Here is a 21,968-nt window from a genome sequence, read left to right on the forward strand (position 1 = left end):
ATTGAAATAAATTGAGACATCTATGGCATCGTGTTGTGTGACAAAACCGCAAATTTTAGAATGGCCTTTTATTGTCCCCAGCACAAGATGCACCTGTGTAATAACCATGCTGTTTAATCAGCTTCTTGACTTGATATGCCACACCTGTCAGGTGGATTGATTATGAAATGCTCACTAACGGGATGTAAACAAATTTGTGCACCAAATTTGAGAGAAATAAGCTTTTTGTGCATATGGCAAATCTTTTATTTCAGTTCATGAAACATGGGACCAACACTTTTTTGTTCAGTATAGTTCAGAAGTAAAATTTGTCTTAACAAATCACATAATATGTTATATGGAACCACTCTGTGAATTAATAGGGGTTGACATGATTTTTTAATGACTACCCCTTCCTCTGTCCGACATACATACATCTTCAACTACAAAGACCATGGAGCTTTTCGAATCCCTCATAAAGAAGGGCAGTGATTGGTAGATGGGTAACAATAACAAATCAAATACCTAATACATATTTAAGCACGGTCAAGTTAATAGTAATGCTGTGGATGATGTATTAAACCACCCAGACACATAAAAGATGCAGTCGTCCTTCTGAACTGAGCTGCAGGAAAGGAAGGAAACGGATCAGGGATGTCAACAAGAGGCCATTTGTGATTTAAAAACCTTTCAATGGTTGTGACGGGAGAAAACCGATGGATCAACATTGTAGTGACTCTGCACAATTAATGACCTAAATAACAGAATACAAATATACATCATAAAATTGTTCAACAAAACATGAATATGTTTGCAACAAGGCACTAAAGTAGAAACACGGCAAAGGAATACACTTTTTTTTGCCTAAATGCAAAGTCTTATGTTTTGGGCAAATCCAACACAATATCAGAGTAACTGACTCCTTATTTTCAAGCAAAGTGGTGGCTGCATCATGTTATGGGTATGCTTGACATCGGGAAAGACAGGGGAGATTTTATAGGATGAAAAGAAACGGGATGGAGCTAAGCACAGACAAAACCTAGAGGAAAACCTGCTGCAGTCTGCTTTACACCAGACACCGAAAGAGGAATTCACCTCTCAGCAGGACAACAACCTACAACACAAAGCCAAATCGACACTGCAGTTGCTTACCAAGAATCCAGTGAATGATCTTGAGTGGCCAAGTTTGCTTTTGACTTAAATCTGCTTTAAAAGCTATGGCAATACTTGCTGTCTAGCCATGATCCCCAACACCTTGTCAGAGCTAGAAGAATTTTGAAAATAATGGGCAAAGATTGCACAACACAGGTGTGCAAAGCTCTTATGAGACTTACCCAAGAAAACTCACAGGTGTAATCGCTGCCAGAGGTGTTTCTAACATATAATGTGTTTCATTTTTATTAGTCTTAAAAAATGTAATTGTCCACTTAACATGAGAGTATTTGTGTAGATCACTGACCAAAAAATGGCAATTAAATCAATTTTAATCCCACATTGTATGTAACACAATAAAATGTGAAGAAATCCAAAGGGGGGCTGGAGACTTTCTATAGTCACTGTATACAAACAGTGACAGACGCAAACATACACAGACAAACACAAGCACAGATGCACAACATCAGCATTTGTATAAATGCACAGAAACGTACAGACACACTTCCTTACCCGGCCAACTGCGTGCTCCAACCAGACGGCCCCGCTGCAAGAGAGAAACGTCAAATCATTCTGTCGGCGCAATGCAGAATGCTCTAAAATCCACTTGATAAGACGCCAAACTTACCATTCCCACACTTCATTATGATTGGCTCTTTGCTGTGGCTGCAAAGCCCCTGACCGTGATGTTAACATCTTTAATGTTTGTTCAGGTGATGCCAGGCTGGCCCATGCCAACAGCACACCGAGGCCTTGGCATCATGTTAGGCCTTGTTCCACTGCGAATAGAGAAGCATGTCAGTGCAATGACATTAGAACTGGAGAGAAGCCTAGAGGCCTGGCATGACAGGTAAAGGACTTAAGTTGTGTGTCTGAGGAGAAATCAGGGAGATCACAAGAGCATTGCGGTTAGTAATAATGGTGCTCATTTGTTGTTATAGATTAACACACTTATCCTGAACATGTGACAACATCCCCAGCATTTTTATGTCAGCAGCTTCAGCCATTCCTAAACGCAGGAGACACTTAGAGTATTGTCGGAGTGTGTGTCGGTCTCTATTGGATTCCCGATTGTATCACGTGAGCATTTCGAGGCCATATCAAATGAAAATGCATTTGTCATATGCCCCGAATACAACAGGTGTAGACTTTACCGTGAAATACTTACTTACGAGCCCTTTCCCAACAACGCAGAGTTCAAAAATACAAACAATATGCTAAATAAAAAGGAAATAATAACACAATAAAATAACAATAACGAGGCTACAGTATATACAAGGAGTACCGGTACCAAGTCAATGTGCAGGGGTACGAGGTAGTAATATGTACAGGTAATATGTACAGGTAATATGTGCAGGTAATATGTACGAGGTAATATCTACAGGTAATATGTACAGGTAATATGTACGAGGTAATATCTACAGGTAATATGTACAGGTAATATGTACGAGGTAATATCTACAGGTAATATGTACAGGTAATATGTACGCGGTAATATCTACGAGGTAATATCTACAGGTAATATGTGCAGGTAAAATGTACGAGGTAATATCTACAGGTAATATGTGCAGGTAATATGTAGAGGTAATATGTACGAGGTAATATGTGCAGGTAATATGTGCAGGTAATATGTACGAGGTCATATGTGCAGGTAATATGTGTAGGTAATATGTACGAGGTAATATGTGTAGGTAATATGTGTAGGTAATATGTACGAGGTAATATGTGTAGGTAATATGTACGAGGTAATATGTGTAGGTAATATGTACGAGGTAATATGTGTAGGTAATATGTACGAGGTAATATCTACAGGTAATATGTGCAGGTAATATGTACAGGTAATATCTACAGGTAATATCTACAGGTAATATGGGCAGGTAATATCTACAGGTAATATGTACAGGTAATATGTGCAGGTAATATGTACAGGTAATATGTACGAGGTAATATGTGCAGGTAATATGTACGAGGTAATATCTACAGGTAATATGTGCAGGTAATATGTGCAGGTAATATGTATGAGGTAATATGTGCAGGTAATATGTACGAGGTAATATCTACAGGTAATATGTACAGGTAATATGTACGAGTGTCACGACTCCGACCGAAGGACACTCCCCTTCCGGTTCGGGTGGCACTCGGCGGTCGTCGTCGCCGGCCTACTAGCTGCTACTGATTATTTCCTCCCCCTCCTTATGTGTTGATTGAGTGCACCTGTTTTGAATTAGGTAGTAGGCTTTATTAGTCAGCCGGCCCGCAGAGTTCCTTGTGCGGGATTAATTATTGTGACCATCTGTTTTAGTGTACTTGTGTGCACGTCTATGGGTTTTTGTGTTTCCCATTTTGTGGGTTTTCCCAGGACCGTTTAGTCCTCCTGTTTGTTCATTACGCCGTGTGTGTTCGTGTGGGTTGGCTTATGTTCGCCGTTTGTCGGTGCATTAAAATGGCACTCACCTGAACTCTCTGCTTCCTGCGTTTGACTCCTCACCCACTACACTCAGATCGTTACAACGAGGTAATATGTACGAGGTAATATTTGGGGGTAATATGTACAGGTAATATGTACGAGGTAATATGTGCAGGTAATATCTACAGGTAATATGTGCAGGTAATATGTACAGGTAATATGTATGAGGTAATATGTGCAGGTAATATCTACAGGTAATATGTACAGGTAATATCTACAGGTAATATGTGCAGGTAATATGTGCAGGTAATATGTACAGGTAATATGTGCAGGTAATATGTGCAGGTAATATGTACAGGTAATATGTGCAGGTAATATGTACAGGTAATATGTGCAGGTAATATGTACAGGTAATATGTACGAGGTAATATGTGCAGGTAATATGTACAGGTAATATGTACGAGGTAATATGTGCAGGTAATATCTACAGGTAATATGTGCAGGTAATATGTACAGGTAATATGCGCAGGTAATATGTACGAGGTAATATGTGCAGGTAATATGTACAGGTAATATGTACGAGGTAATATGTGCAGGTAATATCTACAGGTAATATGTGCAGGTAATATGTACAGGTAATATGTGCAGGTAATATGTACAGGTAATATGCGCAGGTAATATGTATGAGGTAATATGTGCAGGTAATATGTACAGGTAATATGTGTAGGTAATATGTGTAGGTAATATGTGCAGGTAATATGTACAGGTAATATGTACGAGGTAATATGTGCAGGTAATATGTACAGGTAATATGTACAGGTAATATGTACGAGGTAATATGTACAGGTAATATGTGTAGGTAATATGTGTAGGTAATATGTGCAGGTAATATGTACAGGTAATATGTACAGGTAATATGTACGAGGTAATATGTGCAGGTAATATCTGCAGGTAATATGTGCAGGTAATATGTATGAGGTAATATGTGCAGGTAATATCTACAGGTAATATCTACAGGTAATACGTACAGGTAATATGTACAGGTAATATGTACAGGTAATATGTACGAGGTAATATGTACAGGTAATATGTACAGGTAATATGTACGAGGTAATATGTACGAGGTAATATTTGCAGGTAATATGTACAGGTAATATGTACAGGTAATATATGCATGTAGGCGGTGGCAACCCAACATTCAGGGTGGGTTTTGAGCCCTACATTTTAAGCTAAAAAAGGTTGCCTGTATTTCATGTTATTTTGGAATTAATATGTTTCATATATCAGTTTGCAAAAATAAGTTAATAAAGCAGCATACAAACATGGTCTCTTTTTTTTTGGAGTAAGACAGCTCCAAAACGCAGGTGCAGCTCAGTGCTTTATGTGGTGGTGGGGCAGCCAGCGGAAAATACGTAGCGTAGGGGTTGGTAATGTTCTCTAGTTGCGCCGTGATTGGCTCAGTGTTCTGTCACTCATGGGGAGACTACATCACCGCCAAATCTAAGGGTAGAGCAACATTGGCCATGCTATCAATCCAGCATGAATTCTGCCGTGCTCAAAACAACTGTTAACTCGGATCTGGGAAATCTGACTTCAGTGAGTTCAAGACAACTGGGAACTTAATGACCTCAGAGAGTCAGGATACCCGTTTAACGTCCCATCCGAAAGACGGATATTGTAAGAGCATCCACTGTCTGCTTATATGCTCCTTTTTCATATCCTACGGTTCTGACTTGGTGTACAGGGAGAATAATGTAAGAACGGGCCATGTTTTGAATTCTGTTGCTGTACATTTCAAAAGTGCTGAATAAATAGTTATATTGACTACGTCCGTCTTAGCTCGCTCATTAATGTCTTAATCAAAATTACGGATGGCCTCTTATGCGCTTGTCATCCCCTTATGCCATAGTTTGTACATCTTAATTGTCATTAGAAACCACATCTGTTTAAGCAAGTCAGCCATATCAGCTGTTTTTTTTAAAGGCAGTAAATGAGGCTGAATGAACCGTTGCCAGACAAGGCTCCGCTGATAGCCAGGTGTAGCAGCAGTAAGGTGATGGGAATGCTGTTGGGACTCTGCTGTTGGCCCTAACAGTTTGTGGATACCATGTGTCACCGTTTTAGTGTAATTAATGTATTGTTTAGTGTTGTGTAGTAGCTTTGCTGGCATGCACCCACCCCCCCCAAAGAAATGTGTTTGCCCCACCAAGATGTACATGCTAAAATCGCCACTGCATGTAGGTAGGGGTAAAGGTGACTAGGCAATTCGGATAGATAATAAACAGAGTAGCGTATGTGAAGAATGTTAAAGTGTGTCTATGTGTGAGTGTGTGTTGCGTCAATGGGTGCGTTCGTAAATTCACTCTGGCTATCTACTACGATTTCAGAGCCCTCTCTGCGGGTGCCAGAGCGCAGAATAACTAAGGAATATACAAACGCTCAAAACCCCTTGAATATGACAAGTGTCAGTAAACCTCGGAGAAAAATCATAATTCAATTGTTGCCAGCAGCAACGTTACAGTCACCAACGCTCTGGATAACATGAAACCGTCTAATCAGCTCTGGATAACATGAACCCGTCAAATCAGCTCTGCTTGGGCGAGTAAAATGGTCAGCTGTTCTCTCATTTGTGTCTGGAAGTAGCTAGCAAGTCAGCCAACGTTAGCCAGTTAGCTTCCTGTGCCGTTGTGAGGTCAGAACGCTCAGATCAACCCAGAATTTACTCCTCGGCCAGAACGTCCAGTGTGCGCTCTGAATTTACGAACGCACCCAATATGTTTGAATTGTGTCACTATTTCTATTTAATGTGGTATCTTCTCTTTAACTCTGTATTGTTGGTATAGGACCCGTAAGTAAGCGCTTCACTGTTAGTCTACACCTGTTGTCTACGAAGCATCTGACAAATACAATTTGACTTGATTTAATCTCGGCTACAAGTATTTTCTTGGTGTCTACTAGTTATAATCTAGAAGAAGAAAAAAAACGCACACCTATTTAGGCGAGGTGCTGGCTAGCGGAGTAGAAAACGTGAAAATTAAAAGAGGGCCGCACACTAGGAGCTCAGATGCAAAAATGTCATTACTAACGTTTCGACAGCCAAGCTGTCTTCATCAGGGTATAATCACAAACACTGCGGGATGACTCGTTTATATAGTGTCAAAAGACACAGGTGTCTGTAATCATGGCCAAGAGTGGCCTAATATCATTGGTTAATTATCAAATATTAAAATGGCATACAAAGAACAGCATACAAACAACAAATGGATAGCATACGATCATAAACTCATTTTCGACTACACAAGCTTACAAACAATTACAATGGCAAAGTCACAATAATGGCTTCAGATCAAAGTCTACGTTGAGACCGAAGGGAGAAAGGGTCTTTAAGTTAAAGATTCAGGCAGCCTCTCGTTTTCACAATAAATTATCAAGGTCACCCCCTCCTCCTAGGGAGGGTGACATGTTCGATGCCAATATAACGCAGAGACGAAATCGAGTGGCCTGCCTCCAAGATGTGGGCCGCAACTGGTTAAGTAAAAGTGTTTACACCTAATGGTGCTACGATGCTCTGAGACACGTACTTTTAATTCGCGCTTTGTTTTACCCACAATTTTTACCACAAGGACAAGTTATAAGATAAATAACTTCCTTAGTGGAACACGTCATAACACCTTTAATTGGGATCGATTTCCCTGTTTGTGGGTGTTTGAGGGATCAACATTTATAAATGCATTGAGCACAGCCATTACATTTGTAATTTCCATCCAGTAGGGGCGCAAATAGACGTTGTTCAGGAATATCTTGGGATGGTAAATCAGAGTGTACCAATTGGTCTCTTAGATTTCTGCCCGGCGAGAATACGACCAAGGGAAGGTCAGAAAACACATCACCGAGACTGTCATCGGATTTTAGGATGTTGCAATGTTTGTGAACGATTCCCTTAATTTGTTCAGAACGCTTTAAATAGCGGGTAGTTAGAACACAAGAATGCGTCTTTTTGTGAGACTGCCATTGAAAAAGGTAATGTCTCGTTTTGTTTTGAATTTTCCCAATGGCAATATTAATCTGATCATTTTTGTAGCCCCTCTCCTTGAACTTTCTTTGCGTCTCAGACATATTTCTGTCGAAATCTGATTGTTTTTTTGCTAAATCTTTTGATTCGACAGAATTGGCTGTAGGGCAAACTATTTTTCAAGTGAAGTGTGTGTCAACTATATCAGCCCTCAAACTGTTACGATCAATAGGCTTCCTATAAAGTTAGGTGGTAATCTATCAACGTCAAAATAAAAGCTTCGGGTGGACGTTGCCTTACCAGAATGCCTAACCATAACCTTTTAAAACTTCCAGCAGAAAACCTGATAGCCAGGCAGAGCCACGCCAAGCCCATTTTATAGACCTGTGGCGTCCTCTAGTGGCGAAAATAAGGACGTGAATCAAGTGGGTGGAGACAGAACTGGCAAGGATATGGAGAAGAAGAAAAAATTACATTGAACAAATTCAAACGCTTTTCCTGGAAATTCTACGGAACCCGCCACAACTTCACCACATGACATTTCAGAAAGAAAATGCGACACTCCTTCCCCGAACACTGGAAGGCCCAGATTTCATTCAATGGCCGCGGTTACTTAACCATTATTTCATTAAATATCACAGACAGGACATTTTGGACCCTGGCACCACCGAGAAAGACACAACTTCAAGCCACATGTAGGTTTTGATCACGTTTTAGAAGAGTAAAAAGGTTGAACCGAAAGCAGCACACCAGCCCGTCACTAGGCGATTACAACATCGTCTACTCATACGGGGTTCCCGTAAACCCATCGTTATTGTAACCAGATGACCATATTGCAAACACTTTCGATATTACTAATTGTGAAAGGATAAAACACAGCTGGCAGAAACACAACATGCAAAATGCGTTTGCTACTTTTCCTAAAGCCTACGTCTTAGTAGTTTTAGGCAACGAATAGGAAACTTCTCATCTACCTTGTTACGTTGTAGTAGCCTGTGTAATACATGCTTGGAACAATGCATCCTAATTAAGAGATGATTATGCGCGTTGGTTACAAGCGTTGGACATAGCATACCAGTAGCCTATAAAGTAGGCATTCACTCAATACCATTCGTTCTAGATCTAATTTTGGCTAAACATTCTCTGATACGGCAATTCTGGTTAATTATGCAACATTATAATCCTGTGTTAATTAAGTCTATAACAGTCAAATCGTTTATCCTACCTGTTTGTGCATGCTGCTTTCTCATGGGAGGTGCCGTTGCTGCACACTGTAACAGAAAAAAAACCGTCGTAACACATCTTCTTTCCACACGAATGACGTTCTTTCAGCCACGTAGCCTCCCAAAACCGTTCCCCAGATTAAGTAATAGCTGAATAATGTGTCAAAAATCCTTACTCCATTTAGAAAATGTCGTCTTGCAGAAACTGTACACGCAGACACATTATGAAATCGTTGCTTGGGAGAGATGAGAGCATTTAGAGAATCAGCCATGGACATGGCACGATTAGTCTCGTGTTGTTGCACAATTTCAAAGCTGTACGGTAATCTCTAATCTTGCATATCGTCTTCCAAAACGAATGTACAGCCCTCTCGCAGAAGAATTGAACATTCCGTTTCAAAATCGCCAAGCCAAGTACGTAGCTGCTACAACCGCCGGTATAGGCTATGCGTGCACCGCGGGCGGGTTTGCCACACGCATGTTCAATCCAAACAAGCCTTTAGATATCAATATATTTTAGGACACCAGGACCAAAGCGGCGATGGATACTAAGAAATTGCGCAGTTCTTAATCAATTGAAACGCATACTGTTTCCCCAACTCTTCTGTTGTAATGGCTCTTATCTTCCTCCTCCCTCCCTCTCGCTCTCTCTCTCTTTCCCTCTCATGCAGGTTTATTTTTGGTGGACGAGTCTTGGACATAAACTGCCAGCCTTCTTACTCACTGGCAAACACACTGTAGGGCTTGCTGAAATGCTCTTAGCCTCTATTCTTCAGAGCACAATTGACCCTGATTTTTCCATTATTTGAGGGCTTGATCAATAATTTCTGCTATAATTTCAGTTGGACATAAAATGCAAGTCCATACGGGGCATTTAGGATTTATAAAGTTATTTTATATAGTGATGTTTTCATAATAATGATTTCCTTTAGATAACAGGCCAGTTCACCACCATGGATAATAGTTAGTTTACTAAACACACTATCAAGGGTTAGCACATTGGATTTGACAAAACATTTCTCTAGGAATGAATAGTGGATCTCGTTTTACAGCATTTAATTGAATAAGCAGACTGGAAAGGTTTGCTTCCAATAGAAAATGCCCCAAACAAACACCAGAGGAGTTCTGTAAAAGACAAGACAAGGTGATTATTTTTTATTTTTTTTACTTATTGACCCTTTGTAACACACACACACTCCTCTTCTTCAGAAAGTGTCATGCACAATAACGGCTGTACATGTTACGTTGAGAGTTTTCTCATCTCAAATTAAAAATACGTTTCTCGCTTTCAACAAACAAGACTGAGCCAACACTTTCCCTTGCAACACTGCCTCAGAGGAACTTAAAAGCTGATTTGAATTTGAATTCAGCATGTTGCTATGAGCTCCCGAACAACAACTGGTAGCACACACACACACACAGCCCAGACCTGGGCCACATAAAGAGGCCCTTAACGGTCTCTCCGTCTCTTTCAGAAGGCATTCCCACCTGAATACGGCCTTGAACTGGAGGGAGGCGCTCACTCCCTCCCTCCTTCACAACCGTTTCTTCTGTTTCCCTTTCTCCCCAGCCCCTCTCTTGTTTTCCCCTCCTTTGAATAACTTTGTGTTGAAGCCTTTTACAGTGTGTGTGTGTGTCTAGAGTGAGTACTCGCTCAGCAAATGTCTCTTGATTTAGTTCATTAGAATGCCCCTCCTACTTCCACTTTGAGAAAATGTGTTAGCATAAATATTTCCATCTCATCTCGTTAAGCACATTGTGTTTGTGTGTGTGTGTATGCACACAGTTTGCCATCCTGACATAAAATGTGTCAATCAGACATTTCAGCACTTTGCCAATCCTACAAACACAGAAAGTTGAAGCATATACACACACAGCAGGGTTTTTTTTCTGGATCAAACAGGGGCTTAGGTGGTGGGTGTGGCAGAGGGTGTGGCAATGGGAGGAGTTGGCGCTGGATTTGAGATGGAGCTGAGAGAAAATGCAATTCTGTGCATTATGCCATGGCTAATGCGGTGTTCTTTTGCTGAAACATAATAACAAAATCAATACTGCTAAATTAACTGTTTTTTGGAATTTGAAATTCTCCCTGACTGTCTTGGGGATTGTTCATTCTCAAAGATTATATTATTAAAATATATATATATTTTCTCTCTACTTTCTATCAAGGTTTTAGTAATTTAAGTTCACACTGAACGTGTTTTTCCATCCCAAGAAATAAACAATAATATTTAGACATTAGGGCTTGAACTCCTTCTTGATCTTCCTTAGTGACATCTGGATGTGAATGTCTCTGTGTGTTACTGTGTCTTCTGTGTGAAATGTTGTTTACCTGGGCAGGAATATACACTGCTCAAAAAAATAAAGGGAACACTTAAACAACACAATGTAACTCCAAGTCAACCACACTTCTGTGAAATCAAACTGTCCACTTAGGAAACAACACTGATTGACAATACATTTCACATGCTGTTGTGCAAATGGAATAGACAACAGGTGGAAATTATAGGCATTTAGCAAGACACCCCCAATAAAGGAGTGGTTCTGCAGGTGGTGACCACAGACCACTTCTCAGTTCCTATGCTTCCTGGCTGATGTTTTGGTCACTTTTGAATGCTGGCGGTGCTTTCACTCTAGTGGTAGCATGAGACGGAGTCTACAACCCACACAAGTGGCTCAGGTAGTGCAGCTCATCCAGGATGGCACATCAATGCGAGATGTGGCAAGAAGGTTTGCTGTGTCTGTCAGTGTAGTGTCCAGAGCATGAAGGCGCTACCAGGAGACAGGCCAGTACACCAGGAGACGTGGAGGAGGGCAACTACCCAGCAGCAGGACCGCTACCTCCGCCTTTGTGCAAGGAGGAGCACTGCCATAGCCCTGCAAAATGACCACCAGCAGGCTACAAATGTGCATGTGTCTGCTCAAACGGTCAGAAACAGACTCCATGAGGGTGGTATGAGGGCCCTACGTCCACAGGTGGGGGTTGTGCTTTTTTGCCAGAGAACACCAAGATTGGCAAATTCGCCACTGGCGCCCTGTGCTCTTCACAGATGAAAGCAGGTTCACACTGAGCACGTGACAGAGTCTGGAGACGCCGTGGAGAACGTTCTGCTGCCTGCAACATCCTCCAGCATGACCGGTTTGGCGGTGGGTCAGTCATGGTGTGGGGTGGCATTTCTTTGGGGGGCCGCACAGCCCTCCATGTGCTCGCCAGAGGTAGCCTGACTGCCATTAGGTACTGAGATGAGACCATATGCTGGTGTGGTTGGCCCTGGGTTCCTCCTAATGCAAGACAATGCTAGACCTCATGTGGCTGGAGTGTGTCAGCAGTTCCTGCAAGAGGAAGGCATTGATGCTATGGACTGGCCCGCCCGTTCCCCAGACCTGAATCCAATTGAGCACATCTGGGACATCATGTCTCGCTCCATCCGCCATCCATTTAGTTGCACCAGACTGTCCAGGAGTTGGTGGATGCTTTAGTCCAGGTCTGGGAGGAGATCCCTCAGGAGACCATCCTCCACCTCATCAGGAGCATGCCCAGGCATTGTAGGGAGGTCATACAGGCACGTGGAGGCCACACACACTACTGAGCCTAATTTTGACTTGTTTTAAGGACATTACATCAAAGTTGGATCAGCCTGTAGTGTGGTTTTCTACTTTAATTTTGAGTGTGACTCCAAATCCAGACCTCCATGGGTTGATACATTTGATTTCCATTGATAATTTGTGTGTGATTTTGTTGTCAGCACATTCAACTATGTAAAGAAAAAGTATTTAATAAGAATATTTCATTCATTCAGATCTAGGATGTGTTATTTTAGTGTTCCCTTTATTTTATTTGGAGCAGTGTATATATACAGTGGGGCAAAAAAGTATTTAGTCAGCCACCAATTGTGCAAGTTCTCCCATTTAAAAAGATGAGAGGCCTGTAATTTTCATCATAGGTACACTTCAACTATGACAGACAAAATGAAAAAAAAATCCAGAAAATCACATTGTAGGATTTTTTATGAATTTATTTGCAAATTATGGTGGAAAATAAGTATTTGGTCACCTACAAACAAGCAACATTTCTGGCTCTCACAGACCTGTAACCTCTTCTTTAAGAGGCTCCTCCACTCGTTACCGGTATTAATGGCACCTGTTTGAACTTGTTATCAGTATAAAAGACACCTGTCCACAACCTCAAACAGTCACACTCCAAACTCCACTATAGCCAAGACCAAAGAGCTGTCAAAGGACACCAGAAACAAAATTGTAGACCTGCACCAGGCTGGGAAGACTGAATCTGCAATAGGTAAGCAGCTTGGTTTGAAGAAATCAACTGTGGGAGCAATTATTAGGAAATGGAAGACATACAAGACCATTGATAATCTCCCTCGATCTGGGGCTCCACGCAAGATCTCACCCCGTGGGGTCAAAATGATCACAAGAATGGTGAGCAAAAAACCAAGAACCACACGGGGGGACCTAGTGAATGCCCTGCAGAGAGCTGGGACCAAAGTAACAAAGCCTACCATCAGTAACACACTACGCCGCCAGGGACTCAAATCCTGCAGTGCCAGACGTGTCCCCCTGCTTAAGCCAGTACATGTCCAGGCCCGTCTGAAGTTTGCTAGAGAGCATTTGGATGATACAGAAGAAGATTGGGAGAATGTCCTATGGTCAGATGAAACCAAAATATAACTTTTTGGTAAAAACTCAACTCGTCGTGTTTGGAGGACAAAGAATGCTGAGTTGCATCCAAAGAACACCATACCTACTGTGAAGCATGGGGGTGGAAACATCATGCTTTGGGGCTGTTTTTCTGCAAAGGGACCAGGACGACTGATCCGTGTAAAGGAAAGAATGAATGGGGCCATGTATCGTGAGATTTTGAGTGAAAACCTCCTTCCATCAGCAAGGGCATTGAAGATGAAACGTGGCTGGGTGTTTCAGCATGACAATGATCCCAAACACACCGCCCGGGCAACGAAGGAGTGGCTTCGTAAGAAGCATTTCAAGGTCCTGGAGTGGCCTAGCCAGTCTCCAGATCTCAATCCCATAGAAAATCTTTGGAGGGAGTTGAAAGTCCGTGTTGCCCAGCAACAGCACCAAAACATCACTGCTCTAGAGGAGATCTGCATGGAGGAATGGGCCAAAATACTAGCAACAGTGTGTGAAAATCTTGTGAAGTCTTATAGAAAACGTTTGACCTCTGTCATTGCCAACAAAGGGTATATAACAAAGTATTGAGATAAACTTTTGTTATTGACCAAATACTTATTTTCCACCATAATTTGCAAATAAATTCATAAAAAATCCTACTATGTGATTTTCTGGATTTTTCCCCCTAATTTTGTCTGTCATAGTTGAAGTGTACCTATGATGAAATTTACAGGCCTCTCATCTTTTTAAGTGGGAGAACTTGCACAATTGGTGACTGACTAAATACTTTTTTTGCCCCACTGTATGTAATGGACATATAATGGATTTCAATGGCAGAAATCCCTGCCCAGGTAAACAACATTTCACACAGAAGACACAGTAACACACAGAGACATTCACAACATCCAGATGTCACTAAGGAAGATCAAGAAGGAGTTCAAGCACCCAGAGTTCTCATGGCACATTCATTCATACAGTCTGGGAGTGCTCTTTTGGCAATCAGTGGCTTCATCATTATCAAGCATTTTGTCCAAACGCATTCCATGTCTTTGCAACGTGCTACTGCTTAATGATGAGTTTTCACTTTACTTAACATACAGGCATAGAAGGAGTTGGCTTGCCAGACTAATAGCAGCCAAGAAAATGGTTGCCTTACGATATGATGGCAAGCCCCACACACTCTGCCACACCAGCAATGAATTTCCTCATTCCTGGTCATAGCTCAACTTGAATGACCAATCTCTTGAATGCATGGCGCAAAGTCAGACAATGTTAATATGGACTACAACCCTTGGCAGTTTAAAATCACTTATTTGATATGCAGTGCCTTCGGAAAGTATTCAGACCCCTTGACCTTTTCCACATTTTGTTACGTTGCAGCCTTATTCTAAAATGTATTCATTTGTTCTCCCCCATCAATCTACACACAATACCCCATAATGACAAAGCAAAAAATAATTTATAAAAATAAATAATGAAATATTACATTTACATAAGTATTCCGACCCTTAACTCAGTACTTTGTTGAAGCACTTTTGGCAGCGATTACAGCCTCAAGTCTTCTTGGGTCTGACGCTACAAGCTTGGCACTCCTGTATTTGGGGTGTTTTTCCCATTCTTCTCTGCAGATCCTCTCAAGCTCTGTCAAGTTGGATGGGGAGCGTCGCTGCACAGCTATTTTCAGGTTTCTCCAGAGATGTTAGATCGGGTTCAAGTCGGGCTCTGGCTGGGTCACTCAAGCACAATCAGAGGCTTGTCCCGAAGCCACTCCTGCATTGTCTTGGCTGTGTGTCCTGTTGGAAGGTGAACCTTTGCCCCCAGTCGGAGGTCCTGAGCGCTCTGGAGCAGGTTTTCATCAAGGATGTCTCTGTACTTTGCTCCGTTCATCTTTGCCTCGATCCTGACTAGTCTCCCAGTCCCTGCCTCTGAAAAACATCCCCACAGCATGATGCTGCCACCACCATGCTTCACCATAGGGATGGTGCCAGGTTTCCTCCAGACGTGACGCTTGGCATTCAAGCTAAAGAGTTCAATCTTGGTTTCATCAGACCAGATGATCTTGTTTCTCATGGTCAGAGTCCTTTAGGTGCTGTCATGTGCCTTTTATTGCCTTTTATTTGCTGCAGAAATGGTTGTCCTTCTGGAAGGTTCTCCAATCTCCACAGATGAACTCTAGAGCTATGTCAGAGTGAACATTGGGTTCTTGGCCCCTCCCTGACCAAGACCCTTCTCCCCCGATTGCTCAAATTGGCTGGGCGGCCAGCTCTAGGAAGAGTCTTGGTGTTTCCAAACTTCATCCATTTAAGAATGATGGAGGCTACTGTGTTCTTGGGGAGCTTCAATGCTGCAGAAATTGTTTGGTACCCTTCCCCAGATCTGTGCCTCGACACAATCCTGTCTCGGAGCTCTACGGACAATTCCTTTGACCTGATGGCTTGGTGTTTGCTCTGACATGCACTGTCAACTGTGGGATCTTATATAGACAGGTGTGCGCCTTTCCAAATCATGACCAATCAATTGAATTTACCACAGGTGGACTCCAATCAAGTTGTAGAAACATCTCAAGGATGACCAATGGCCAAGATAAATGTTAAATAAAATAAATAAAATGGAAACAGGATGCATCTGCGCTCAATTTCAAGTCTCATTAGCAAAGGGTCTGAATACTTATGTAAATAAGGTACTTCTGTTTTGGATTTTTTTATACATTTGCAAAAATGGCTAAAAACCTGTTTTTAGCTTTATCATTATGGAGTATTGTGTGTAGATTGCTGAGGATACATTTAAAAAATATATACATTTTAGAATAAGCCTGTAACGTAACAAAATGTGGAAAAAGTCAAGGGGTCTGAATACTTTCCCGAAGGCACTGTACGCACTCAGATAAGCAGGTCCTGTAGGTGGGAAGGGAAGTCGGAGATAAATGTGTGTAATGTCTGTTGGTTTGGGTTTTTCTGTCCTGTCAACCAAAAAAGTAGAAAAACTTGCATCACAAAAAATGGGTACAAGGTTCTACTGTGGATAATACATTTAGTCTGTCTGTGTGTCTGAATAATTACCAGAGAATAATTACAATGATGTAATGTCTGTGTCCTGTCTCTGTGTGTGCGTGTGTGTATTGTGGAGAGCTCTTTCAGCAGGTTAAAAGGGGTCACAGTGGAAAGAGTGATGTAGTGCTGTATTAGGAAGTGAATCATGAGGAGTTGAAAATAGAGCAATGTGGGAGTCCTTGATACAACCATATCAGTCATACCCCAAAGAGTAAATCAACATTTATTTTATTTGCAAAATCAGTTAATTAATTCATATTTTATTCTAATTATTAAAAAATATTTGAATAAAGTACTATCATTTCAGTACATTTTTTGAGGAATTTGAATATATTTAAACAAATAAAACCCTAACATAAATAACAAGAATGATGCAAATTAACATACAAAATATTCCAATTACTATTCAAAAGGCGGAGGTGGAGAATGTTTGTGTTTTACTTAAGATTATTGTATTCATTAATACAGTGTGATTCCGAGATGTGCATGGTTGTGTATACTGTGTGTGTGTGCAGCCACTTAGTTGTCTAGACTCATGAGCAGAGCGGTTCCTCTCTTGATCCAGTGGTCAAAAGGCACAGCTCCAGACTTCAGGTCCACCCCCACCACAAAGGAGGGTCTTCCCCCATCGCCCGAACGCACTGGGAAGTAGTAGCATGGACACAAGTACATACCTAGACACACACACACACACACAGACATTACATCAGTCACTTGGCAGATACAGAAAGAAAGAGAAAGAGAGAGAAGAGAGCGAGAGACACAGAGAGAGACACAGAGAGAGAGAGACACAGAGAGACAGAGAGAGAGACACAGAGAGAGAGAGAGAGACACACACAGAGAGAGAGACACAGAGAGAGAGAGAGACACAGAGAGAGAGAGAGATGTTTTATTTTTTTGTCTTACTCTTGGCTATCTTCTTGCGGTTCTCAACAGGTTTGAAGTGGATGGTGGGGATGGGGCAGACCAGCTGCATTGGCTTAGCCTCCACCAGACAGGAGTTCTTCTTGTCCCAGCCAGCCCCTTCCAGATACAACCCCCGGATAAACACCCCATCCTGAGGAGGGGAGGAAAGAGGGAAGAAGAAGGAGAAAGTTGCATGACTTACAATAGATTAGGGTTTTCTTCTGACCATGCGGTCTGACCAGGAAGAGTATTCCGAGCCCTAAACTAGACACGTTGAGGGAAAAGAGTTGTGGAGAAAAGGACACTGATTTACAGTGAAAACGGGTGTCTCACCTTGGGTGGGAAAAGGAGGTTGTTGTCGTCCACTGTCGCAACAATAAACTCCCAGGATAGAGTGTCCACTGACACCTGTGGGTAATACATAAGTGTTAGTCAGATTTTCACTAAGTCTCCCATTGACCTCAACGCATGACGAAGTGAACATTTTACTTTAGAGGTTAACTTGGCATGGTTGAAGTTCAAGTACTCTTTATTATCCCGACAGCGGTACTGCATATCCATAGAAAAGTTATTATGTGGGCATAATTATAAACCAAACACGACACATTCCTGTGCAGCAGTTTACGAGGGTTTGCGGTATAGAGTAGTTTTGGTTAGTTTGTGAACACAGTTTGAACGTTCTCTCAGTCGTTGTGTTTGGTGAGTGTGCAGATTAAGGGGTCGGTGCTGTGTGTGTGTACGTGTTTGTGTTGGTGTGTGTGTGTGTGTGTGTATAAATAAACAGTACCAGTCCAAAGTTTGGACACACCGACTCATTCAAGGGTTTTTCTATATTTTTACTATTTTCTACATTGTAGAATAATAGTGAAGACATCAACTATGAAATAACACATATGGAATCATGTAGTAACCAAAAAAGTGTTTCATATTTGAGATTCTTCAAAGTAGCCACCCTTTGCCTTGGTTCCCATCGTGAAGCATGGAGGAGGTGTGATGGTGCTTTGCTGGTGACACTGTCAGTGATTAATTTAGAAGCAAAATACGCAACAGACATTAGACCAGTGGAAATCTGTCCTTTGGTCTGATAAGTTCAAATTTGAGATTTTTGGTTCCAACCACTGTCTTGGTGAGACGAAGAGTAGGTGAACGGATGATCTCCGCATGTGTGGTTCCCACCGTGAAGCATGAAAGAGGAGGTGTGATGGTGACACTGTCAGTGATTTATTTTGAATTCAAGGCTCACTTAACCTGCATGGCTACCACAGTATTCTGCAGCGATACGCCAACCTGGCCTCCACAATCACCTGACCTCAACCCAATTGAGATGCTTTGGGATGAGTTGGACCGCAGAGTGAAGGAAAGCAGCCAACAATTTCTCAGCATATGTTTTTTTATTTTATTTTACAAGGCAAGTCAGTTAAGAACAAATTCTTATTTTCAATGACGGCCTAGGAACAGTGTGTTAACTGCCTTCGTCAGGGGCAGATCGACAGATTTTTACCTTGTCAGCTCGGGGATTCGATTTTGCAACCTTTCGGTTACTAGTCCAACACTCTAACCACTAGTCTAACCACCTGCCTCCATGTCAGAACTCCTTCAAGAGACTGTTGGAAAAGCATTCCAGGTGAAGCTGGTTGAGAGAATGCCAAGAGTGTGCAAAGCTGTTATCAAGGCAAAGGGTGACTACTTTGAAGAATCTAAAATATATTTTGATCTGTTTAACACTTTTTTGGTTACTACATGATTCCATATGTGTTATTTAATAGTTCTGACGTCTTCGCTATTTTTCTACAATGTAGAAAATAGTAAAAATAAAGAAAAACCCTTGAATGAGTAGGCGTGTCCAAACTTTTGACTGGTTCAGTATGTGTGTGGGGCCTCACGCTGTGCTGACGTGCGGACGACTGTAACACAGCGGTGAGGAAGCCAGTGGGAAAGGTGAAGCCAGAGAGCCAGAAGAGGGTAGGGGGGTGGGCCGTCTCTGCCCAGCGGGCAAACTGCTCCACGCGCTGGCACAGGTCCCTGGTCCACGATGCCAGTGGCTTCAAAGACGGGTAGGCCTGAGGAGGACGGAGGAGACAAGACACTTCAGACAGGCAAAGAAAGAGACAGAGACACACAGCAACGTCAATAGTATATGCTGTCCTGCTATAGTAACTGTCCCAGCAGCATCATATGAACCTGTAGTGTTCGGTTCCTCTAGGCCTGTACTCAGTGAGTCAGTGTTCTGTTATTGAAGGTGTGTTAACCCATCATCCTGCCTGCACAGACTACCTCCCAAATGGCACCCTATGCCCAATACAGTGTACTACATATGTAGTGCACTAGGGTAGGGAATTAGGGTGCCATTTGGGAAGCAACACTCATTTTCTACTGACTGACCCCCGTACACACTGGACTGGAAACACAATCCAACTGTTATTATGTCCTAAGGTTCAATTCTTCATTAAAACAGTGTACAACTCGTTCCAGTAGTCAGTGAGACCGCGGTGGTCTGCCAAAGATTCTACTGTGTGTCGGGGGATGGGGCGGATGAAAAAAGGAGTGTGTGTGTCTCTCTTCAGAGGGGTCATTGAGGGCAGTTTATGTGGGTGCGCCCTTGTGTGTGTGTGTGTGTGGGTGTGTGCGTGTCTGTGTGGGTGTGCGTGTCTGCCTGAGTGTGTGTCTGGTCCACTGGGTCATCAGGTGGACACTTGGTGCCTAAACAAAGTCACAATGCCGTATCTGGGGCTGAGGGGAAGCTGGGGGGGTAATTGCAGTGTAATAAGTAGAGTAAACCTGCTGTCTCTGCTCCAGTTCCCTTCCTAAAGCCCAACCAGCCCAGTGCTGACTATTACAGTACAGCCAGACAAAGAGAGACAGACAGAGGGAGAGGAGAGAGAGAAAAAGAGAGTGCGAGAAAGAGAGTGAGAGAAAGGGACAGAGAGAGAGAGAGCGAGAGAAAGGGACAGAGAGAGAGGGAGAGCGAGAGAAAGGGACAGAGAGAGAGAGGGAGAGCGAGACAAAGGGACAGAGAGAGAGGGAGAGCGAGAGAAAGGGAGAGAGGGAGAGCGAGAGAAAGGGACAGAGAGAGAGGGAGAGCGAGAGAAAGGGACAGAGAGAGAAACAGAGTGAGAGAGCGAGAGAAAGGGACAGAGAGAGAGGGAGAGCGAGAGAAAGGGACAGAGAGAGAGGGAGAGCGAGAGAAAGGGACAGAGAGAGAGGGAGAGTGAGAGAAAGGGAGAGAGGGAGAGCGAGAGAAAGGGACAGAGAGAGAGGGAGAGCGAGATAAAGGGACAGAGAGAGAGGGAGAGCGAGAGAAAGGGACAGAGAGAGAGAGGAGAGCGAGAGAAAGGGACAGAGAGAGAGGGAGAGTGAGAGAAAGGGACAGAGAGAGGGGAGAGCGAGAGAAAGGGACAGAGAGAGAGGGAGAGCGAGAGAAAGGGACAGAGAAAGAAACAGAGAAAGGGACAGAGAGAGAGAGAAAGGGACAGAGAGAGGGGAGAGCGAGAGAAAGGGACAGAGAGAGAGAGGAGAGAGAGAGGAGAAAGGGACAGAGAGAGAGGGAGAGCGAGAGAAAGGGACAGAGAGAGAGGGAGAGCGAGAGAAAGGGACAGAGAGAGAGGGAGAGCGAGAGAAAGGGACAGAGAGAGAGGGAGAGCGAGAGAAAGGGACAGAGAGAGGGAGAGCGAGAGAAAGGGACAGAGAGAGAGGAAGAGAGAGAGAGAGAGAGAAAGGGACAGAGAGAGAGGGAGAGCGAGAGAAAGGGACAGAGAGAGAGGGAGAGCGAGAGAAAGGGACAGAGAGAGAGGGAGAGCGAGAGAAAGGGACAGAGAGAGGGAGGAGAGAAAGGGACAGAGAGAGAGAAGAGAGAGAGAGAGAGAGAGAAAGGGACAGAGAGAGAGGAGAGCGAGAGAAAGGGACAGAGAGAGAGGGAGAGCGAGAGAAAGGGACAGAGAGAGAGGGAGAGCGAGAGAAAGGGACAGAGAGAGAGGAGAGCGAGAGAAAGGGACAGAGAGAGGGAAGGGGACAGAGAGAGAGAGAAAGGGACAGAGAGAGGGAGAGCGAGAGAAAGGGACAGAGAGAGAGGAAGAGAGAGAGAGAGAGAGAGAAAGGGACAGAGAGAGAGGGAGAGCGAGAGAAAGGGACAGAGAGAGAGGGAGAGCGAGAGAAAGGGACAGAGAGAGGGAGAGCGAGAGAAAGGGACAGAGAGAGAGAAGAGAGAGAGAGAGAGAGAGAAAGGGACAGAGAGAGAGGGAGAGGAGAAAGGGACAGAGAGAGAGGGACAGAGAAAGGGACAGAGAGAGAGGGAGAGCGAGAGAAAGGGACAGAGAGAGAGGGAGAGCGAGAGAAAGGGACAGAGAGAGGGAGAGCGAGAGAAAGGGACAGAGAGAGAGAGAAAGGGACAGAGAGAGGGAGAGCGAGAGAAAGGGACAGAGAGAGAGGAAGAGAGAGAGAGAGAGAGAGAAAGGGACAGAGAGAGGGAGAGCGAGAGAAAGGGACAGAGAGAGAGGGAGAGCGAGAGAAAGGGACAGAGAGAGAGGGAGAGCGAGAGAAAGGGACAGAGAGAGGGAGAGCGAGAGAAAGGGACAGAGAGAGAGGAAGAGAGAGAG

At 43.1% G+C, this 21,968-nt stretch overlaps 1 protein-coding gene and 1 long non-coding RNA gene across 3 annotated transcripts in view; both read right to left on the reverse strand.

Annotated features, from left to right (window-relative positions):
• Positions 1 to 217: 217 nt before the first annotated feature.
• LOC135572938 (uncharacterized) lies at positions 218 to 9,442 on the reverse strand. Of its 2 annotated transcripts, XR_010464571.1 has the most exons (4): positions 8,950 to 9,442; positions 8,776 to 8,821; positions 1,760 to 1,910; positions 218 to 1,678 (listed from the first exon to the last, which is right to left on the reverse strand). It is a non-coding gene; the product is annotated as an uncharacterized LOC135572938 (long non-coding RNA). The 2 variants fall into 2 exon arrangements; XR_010464570.1 differs by having other exon boundaries at positions 8,776 to 9,439.
• Positions 9,443 to 16,686: 7,244 nt separating this feature from the next.
• dnah2 (dynein, axonemal, heavy chain 2) overlaps positions 16,687 to 21,968 on the reverse strand; it is a 229,307-nt gene continuing 224,025 nt past the window's right edge. The window contains exons 82-85 of the mRNA XM_065021857.1: positions 19,260 to 19,436; positions 17,710 to 17,784; positions 17,377 to 17,527; positions 16,687 to 17,144 (exon numbers count right to left, since the gene is read on the reverse strand). Coding sequence (XP_064877929.1) covers positions 16,990 to 17,144; positions 17,377 to 17,527; positions 17,710 to 17,784; positions 19,260 to 19,436 — 558 coding nt within the window. The 3' untranslated portion in view covers positions 16,687 to 16,989. The remainder of the gene's footprint in view (positions 17,145 to 17,376; positions 17,528 to 17,709; positions 17,785 to 19,259; positions 19,437 to 21,968) is intronic.

This window comes from Oncorhynchus nerka, linkage group LG8, assembly GCF_034236695.1.
Source record: "Oncorhynchus nerka isolate Pitt River linkage group LG8, Oner_Uvic_2.0, whole genome shotgun sequence".
Classification (NCBI taxonomy): domain Eukaryota; kingdom Metazoa; phylum Chordata; class Actinopteri; order Salmoniformes; family Salmonidae; genus Oncorhynchus; species Oncorhynchus nerka.